This window comes from Zeus faber (genome assembly GCF_960531495.2).
Source record: "Zeus faber genome assembly, chromosome: 16".
NCBI classification, from domain to species: Eukaryota; Metazoa; Chordata; class Actinopteri; order Zeiformes; family Zeidae; genus Zeus; species Zeus faber.
Genome location: NC_137202.1, coordinates 29,805,593 through 29,813,114, shown reverse-complemented (window position 1 = coordinate 29,813,114; position 7,522 = coordinate 29,805,593). Strand labels below are relative to the sequence as shown.

Sequence of the window (7,522 nt, the reverse complement as noted above, 5' to 3'; positions counted from 1 at the left end):
ACCACACCTGCTCACATCTCAGGTCAGTCTGTCGTATGAAATAAAAACATGCCCATGAGGCGACAGGTGTGTCCGAGCCACCACGGCCGCTTCTCCACATGACGGATGACACCTCCTGTGTGTTTTTGTTGTTGTTTTTTTTGGGTGGGGGCGGGGGGGTGTGGCGGTGCTGATGTTTACCTTCTCTCTCGGTTCTGGGATGGAGGAGTCTGGTTCATTCTGACCGGGGACGGGAGCCGCATTACAACCACAAACAGTTCAAATGGAATCATCCTCCGCCAGCGCCGACCTCTCACCTCCGCTTCGGTGATGCTTGACTTCCTCTTGACCCTTGACCTCCCCAACCCAAAGCGCGCGGCCCCGTCGACGAGAGCCCGGCGACGAACCTCAAGATGGCAGCTCGCCAAAATCTGGTTCTTATTATGGGAACACGGCAGCGAGGCACAGGACAAAGACGCTGCTCTTAAACGGTGTCATTTAGCCAGCGTTTAAGGTGTGTGTGTGTGTGTGTGTGTCTGTGTGTGTGTGTGTGTGTGTGTGTGGGGGAGGTCATGGCTGTTTGTTGTGCTACACCCTCCAGGGACGGAGTTATCAGGGAATCAGCAGATGGACCTGGGCTGGTTTGGGCTCCAGTGTTTGGATCTGGGACCAGGACTCTGATGAGCACAGGCCTCAACACGACGCTGGTTTTGGACACTGCTGCTGCTCCCACCACCGCCACCACCACCACCGCCACCGCCACCGCCGCCACCACCGCCACCAGAGTCCAGAGACAGAGTCCTGCTTCAAAGAACAAAGATGGCTGCTTTGCATCATGGGGGAGGTCTTGGAGGGACAGTCCGGGGTTTGAGGAGGGTTTGATTTGGGAAAGTCGATCCAGATGAACTGACTCTGTTCGGCTTCTATGCCAAGCGGAGATGAATCGATTGGTTGTGTTTAAAAGAGGCCATGTGCATGAGCGAGGGAGTGGGTGGAGGAGAGAGGAGAGAGGGGGGGAGGAGGAGAGAGGACAGCACCTTTACTTTAAGCAGCTTTATCTCATCTGATCATCACAACTATTATATTGACCGGTGGTTCTCAATGTGTGGTTCGGGGACCCCCAGCGGTCCTTCAAGAGGTTCCAGGGGGTCCCCAGAAAATTGGTCAATAGTTGAAACTTCACCGTTCTAGAAAGTCCAGCACTGACCGTTGGAGTTCACTGATATCTCCCCGAATAGAGGAGAGACAGATCAGATGGAACCATAAGAATGTGATAATAAACATGATCAAATGGGCTCCATGGCCTGGTGAGGATCAAGCTGAGGTTCCTCCAGGTAAGAAGGTTAAAAAGGACAGTGATACAGGTGATGTTTACAGACTGGAGGGAGTGAGACAGAGTGGAGTGTCTCACTCCTCTCTGTGTACACAAAGCAATTACTCAGGTGGAAGAGGAGACGGAGCAGGAGACGGAGCAGGAGACGGAGATGGAGACCCAGCGGTTCCGCAGAGATGGAGACGTCCTGAGTGGACGGAGAACGCCTTGTACTCGAATGGAAGATCCACAGACAGTTTGATTTACAAGCCCCAACACATTACACAGCAGGAGGGTGACCGTGTGCCTGCATGTGTGTGTGCGTATGTGCGTGCGTGTGTGTGTGTGTGTGTGTGTGTGTGCTGTTACACACATGCTGGCAGACAAAACATTTGACGCCTTTTTGATGTGGATCCATTAAGTGAAGTGCGTGTGTGTCATAACCATCACACAGAGAATCAGTGTTTGACAGAGTTAGTGGATATGAGCTCGTCTGAACGTGTGGTGTGACAACTGAGACAGCTGGAACACACACACACACACACACACACACACACACACACACAGTCAGAGAGACAGCCGGAGCCAAGCGTCACATAGGATGTTATTGTTTACAGAAATGTTTCGTCCAATCCCACAAAAATAATAATCACTGCACGTTAAGATCCCAAACCACAACATCCAGCTCCTGTCGACTCCACAGCAGCTGAATGACTGAATTTGTGTGAACGAGTCTAAGCTGCGACCACCACCACCACCACCACCACCTCCACCACCACCATCAATACTCGTCCATATCAATTTGATACGAGTTAAAAGTCCCCAGAAAACACAGCGATACAGTTCCACATCAACGTGTGGGACGATAAAGAAGAGCAGCTTTGATTTCTTTTGTTTGTTTTATCAAAACAGACGTTGATGGAACTGAGGAAAATAAATTCAATGTGAATCATTATTTTCTGAACCCAAAGTAAAACTGTTCAATGAGAGCAACGGATGAGAGGAGGACTCCACTCACCCGGTGCGAGCAGGGTAGTTGCTTCCTTCTCCTTCGGGGGGCGCCGCCGTCACGGCCTCGGGGAGCCCAAATGGGTTCTGCTGCTGTTCTGCCTCCTGGCCCCAGGAACCTCTTCCTCCCACCAGCTCTTCCTCCTCATCCTCCACCTCGGGGTCCCTGGCTCGGACCTCGCAGTGGGCGCTGACCAGTAAGCCCAGTATCAGCATCAGTTCCCCCACAGCCATGGTACTGGTGACCAACACGGTTCCTCCTGGCCCAGTTCTCCCTGAATCCTGAAGCTCCTGTTCCTGATGTTCTGGACTTGTGGTTCCTGGGGTCCCTGCAGTGGGTCCTGCTGGCTGGTCCTTACTGGTCCAGATGAGCTCTGAGGGGCCACAGGAGGAGGGCTGCTGCTTTTGACTCAGGGCTTGGAAGCCCCGCCCAGGTGGGTTAGCTCCGCCCCCTGCTTCCTCCTCTGTCAGGGGGTCTCCATGTCTCACCCCTCTCGCCCCGTCTCTCTCTTTCAGAGCAATAGAAGGTTTCTCAGCCGCATCAGCCCCTGTTCGATTCCCCTTGTACTGTTGTACACACACACACACACACACACACTCACACACACACACACACACACACACACACACACACACACACACACGCTGAAGTTCTCAAAGACATATAACAATCCACGGAAATGCCCCCCACCCTCCAAACCTCCCCTGCACACTGTGAAACATTCACCCCCCCCCGCCCCCCCTCCCTCCCAGAGGAACACAGGAAAAAGGATGTGAAGAGGTGGAGTGAATGAAAAAGAGGGCGGTGTTCACACATCTGGCTTTGGAAGCAGAATTTGGTCCTGAACGTATGTGACATCTAACAATGGAAAAGTAAAGAAGTTAAATTGTAAATGGTTTTGAAGAAGAGAAACCAAGTTTAATAACAAACAACATATTGTTTTACACATTTCTCTCTCCCTCGCTCTCAAAGAGCTAAAACAAGGCTCTCTGCAGGGGGTCCTGGGATGCTTTTAGCTGCTCAACAGAGACTGTTTATACACAACTGCAAGGAAAGAGACAGAGTCAAACTGTGTGTGGACCCAGTGTCACCACTGCAACACTGTGGTTGTACTGGGCACCTCCCAGTGTCACCAGTACAACACTGTGGTTGTACTGGGCAGGTCTCCTCAGCAGCACAGGCTGTTGAGCTCCACTAGGTGACAGTAAGTTCACACATGTACAACAACCAGAGGCAACGACAAACTGAGTATTTAAGAACTTTGAATGAGAATAACACGACTGCTGTGTACTTTACTGAAAGACCTGTTCAATGAACTCACAACGTGTTGTTGACCAAGTGTTGTTTGTTTGTTTGTTTGTTTGTTTGTTTGTCTGTTTGTTTGTTTGTCTGTTTGTTTGTTTGTTTGTTTGTTTTATTTGTTTGTCTGTTTGTCTGTTTGTTTGTTTGTTTGTTTGTTTGTTTTATGTTTGTTTGTTTGTTTGTCTGTTTGTCTGTTTGTCTGTTTGTCAGTGCATGACTGAAGGAAGTGTTGGTGAAATGACTTCAATTTGAAGACACGCTCTTCTCTGCTGCTCAAACACAACAATGGAGGTAAGTTGTGATTGTGAACATCTCAGGAAGTACCACAGTACTGCTGTGTGAGGAAGTACCACAGTACTGCTGTGTAAGGAAGTACCACAGTACTGCTGTGAGAGGAAGTACCACAGTACTGCTGTGTAAGGAAGTACCACAGTACTGCTGTGAAAGGAAGTACCACAGTACTGCTGTGTGAGGAAGTACCACAGTACTGCTGTGTGAGGAAGTACCACAGTACTGCTGTGAAAGGAAGTACCACAGTACTGCTGTGAAAGGAAGTACCACAGTACTGCTGTGTGAGGAAGTACCACAGTACTGCTGTGAAAGGAAGTACCACAGTACTGCTGTGTGAGGAAGTACCACAGTACTGCTGAGTGCTGCTGCTTGATAAGTCCAGAAGAAGTAACTTTGGTAATATTCATCAAGTAATGATAATTCTGTGGCCGCAGCCCCTAGTGGTCTGGGGGCGTAATGCAAGCGGGCCACCAAGTCATTGGCAAAACAACAATTATTTTTTTAATAATAAATAATTTTCCTTTACAGATTTCATTGTATCTTCTTCTGTTCTTAATCGATGACTCTGCAGGTCATTTAAACTGATCTGAGACCTCCTAAAGCTTCACGTTGCAGAAACAACTTCTGACGGGAGACGACAGGCCGTCACTGCTGCCTGATAAACCACCTCCAGGGTCAGAGGTCAAGAAGGGAAGCAGCAGTCCGGGGTCAGAGGTCAGAGGTCGTAGAGCACAGCGAGTTCAAGCCAACACAACCTTGAAGGCCGTGTCCAAAAAGACAACGTTCATCCTACTGGCCTGAGGATGTGAGGACCAGTCACACGGACCTCAGTCACTTTGTAAAGAAATTGGACTTTTCCCTGCATGGAACTCTTCACTTTAACGTGAGTGTTGCTAGAGGAGCTGGTTCCCTTGAACTGCTGTGAAAACACCGTGAAAACACCATGAAAACACCATGAAAACACCCTGAAAACACAGTGAAAACACCCTGAAAACACAGTGAAAACACCATGAAAACACAGTGAAAACACCGTGTCACAGCATGAATGTTGTGGTGTCAGCGGCCCCGTCAGGAGGGATGTTGAAGGCCCTTCACTCTGGGCAGGAGTCCAGAGCCGTCTCCCGAAAACATCTCTTCCTGGAAGGAAACGCTGATGTGTCCTCCGTCCTCCTCCATCCTCCTCCATCCTCCTCCACCTCCCCAGCGGCAGCAGCAATGACTTCCAGTGTTTTGGGCTGTGGCCAGCGTCCTTGAACCCGGAGCATCCTTCAGAATCATGACTGAGATGAAGCCACGAGGCTCCGTGCAGCGTGTGCAGTGATGCTAATGAAGCTTTGTTGTTGTTCTATGACAACATCAGACACTGGACTGGAAAGTGCTGGAAGGGTCCGGGGGACGGACGTCTTCCAGTGGAAGGACAGCGACTGTTTGGCAACAGCCCAACGTCCCGGGCTGGAGGCCAGACCCGGAGCCGGAGGCTGAGCTGCGACAGAATCCTCTTTGTGGCTCCGGCTCCATCAGCCACTGTCGCTCTGAAACCACTTCACTCAGAGCGATGGTGTTGTTGTTGGTGTTGTTGGTGTTGGTGTTGTTGTTGTTGTCGTTGTTGTTGGTGTTGGTGGTGTTGGTGTCGCCGTTGTTGTTGGTGTTGTAATTGGTGGTAGTGGTGTTGGTGGTGTTGGTGGTTTTGTTGTTGTTGTTGGTGTTGTTGTTTTTGGTGTTGGTGTTGGTGGTATTGGTGTTGGTGGTATTGGTGTTGGTGTTGGTGTTGATCATGTTGTTGGTGGTTTTGGTGTTGTTAGTGTTGTTTTTTGTTGGTGTTGTTGTTGGTGGTATTGGTGTTGATCATGTTGTTGATTGTGTTGTTGTTGGTGTTGTTGGTGTTGTTGTTGTTGTTGTTGTTGTTGTTGGTGTTGTTGGTGTTGTTGTTGTTGTTGTTGTTGTTGTTGTTGGTGGTGATGTTGGTGTTGTTGTTGTTGGTGTTGTTGTTCACCAAGCGTCCGTGGCACCGCTGCAGAGTGGGATGGAGACACAACGTCCATGTGGCTCAGACGACTCTGAGCCGCTGGATCAAAATGACGTTTGTCACCAGATCCTATGGGAAGGAAAAGCTCACGACCGGTGGATTTTCGTAGAGTGGATTTTAACCTTGGTGAACTTTGACCAGAGAAAAAGTTAAAAAAAAGTATCAGGATGACATACTAGTTCTGGTGAAATATCATAGTATGCAAACACTATCCAAGCGTATCCCACGAGGCATTATGAGGGCAAGACTGACTTAAACAAACGAAGATTTGGAAAATGGAATGAATCCTTTTACCCCCAATCTCAAAAGAGAGATGAGGCTTTGGTGTCAGCGTGTCGGAGATAGATTCCCGTCCCCTCACTCCCTCATGTGACGGGGGTTATGGCTCCAGTTGACCGCTTTGTTTTCTATTGTTGTTTTCCAGGACAGTTTTTAGAATGTCTTGGCACTTTGCTCCTCTTCCGTTTGCCGCACGTTCAAACAAGTTAAAAGTTTGAATCCATCTTTCATATCAGCGCATAAGAAGCAAGAAATGCAGCGTTAGGTGGTCCGTTCGTCCGGGCTCCGTCCGTGGAGATGAACGGCAAGAGATGTTTTTTTATTGATCTCCGTGGTCAAATTAATAGCAAGCAGGGCACAGATGATGTTCCCACAAACAGAAGAAACAAACTGAACGTTGACTTTGAGGTTATTGTGCTTCCGCTGGCAACGCCACGCCGCCCAAGTCATTTTGAGGGAAAAGTGTACGGCTCCACCGGACGGGAGGCGGCGGAGGATGAAGACTTGAACAGGTCACAGTAATTATCAACCCAGGACATTCCAGCACCTCACGCATTTTAGAACAGAGCAGCCATTAGAAGAGAGCTGCTAAATTACACATGGACGTGGTCGGCGGCATTCTGTTGGTGGAGACTCCGAGATGAACCCGGCGAGCTCCTTCACTTCAGAGTCAGTGATTCAGAGAGAAACGCAAACTGACGTTTTCCACTCAGGACTAAATCAACGTTGAAAAAAAGGCATTTCGTTAAATTCACATTTCATCTGACTGATTTACACTGTGCACTCCACCAAAACAAATCATTCTGGACTCGAGTGGCACAGCAGGGGGTCTTCCCCCCTGTGCAAAAGTATTACCTCACCTTCCCGGAAAGTGACTAAGTACGAGTGGCTGCGGGTTTGAATGCCGCCATGTTGAAGTACTGTATGTAGGTCAGTTTTAAATTGCATTTCATCCCTGTTCATCCCTGTTATTTTATTATCTCACTTTATCTTTTTTGAGATGATTATTTCTCTGCTTTCTGCGCTTTTATGCCTCATGCAAAGCACTTTGAATTTCCCTTGTGTGTGAAATGTGCTGTACAAATAAACGTGCTTTTCGCTGATGACGACGATGATGAGGATGATGATGAAGTGTCTTGGTCAACGTGCTTCTCCCTGGCGTGGACGGGGCTCAGAGCAGCCACTGCACCTCCAGAGGGTGCTGGAGAGGAGCGTGTGGAGCTGCAGTCCTGCAGGTGGAGGGGAGCCCAGCACTGCAGCGTGCCAACGCTGCAGTGCTGGGCTCCATGATCAACCATAACCATGAGTAAATGTTGTGGGCGTC

General features: G+C 49.2%; 1 protein-coding gene across 1 annotated transcript in view; it reads right to left on the bottom strand.

Annotated features, from left to right (window-relative positions):
* Positions 1-2,652, bottom strand: part of mmrn2a (multimerin 2a) — a 28,532-nt gene extending 25,880 nt beyond the window's left edge. Inside the window, exon 1 of the mRNA XM_080016662.1 lies at positions 2,310-2,652. Coding sequence (XP_079872788.1) covers positions 2,310-2,533 — 224 coding nt within the window. The 5' untranslated portion in view covers positions 2,534-2,652. The remainder of the gene's footprint in view (positions 1-2,309) is intronic.
* Positions 2,653-7,522: the final 4,870 nt, after the last annotated feature.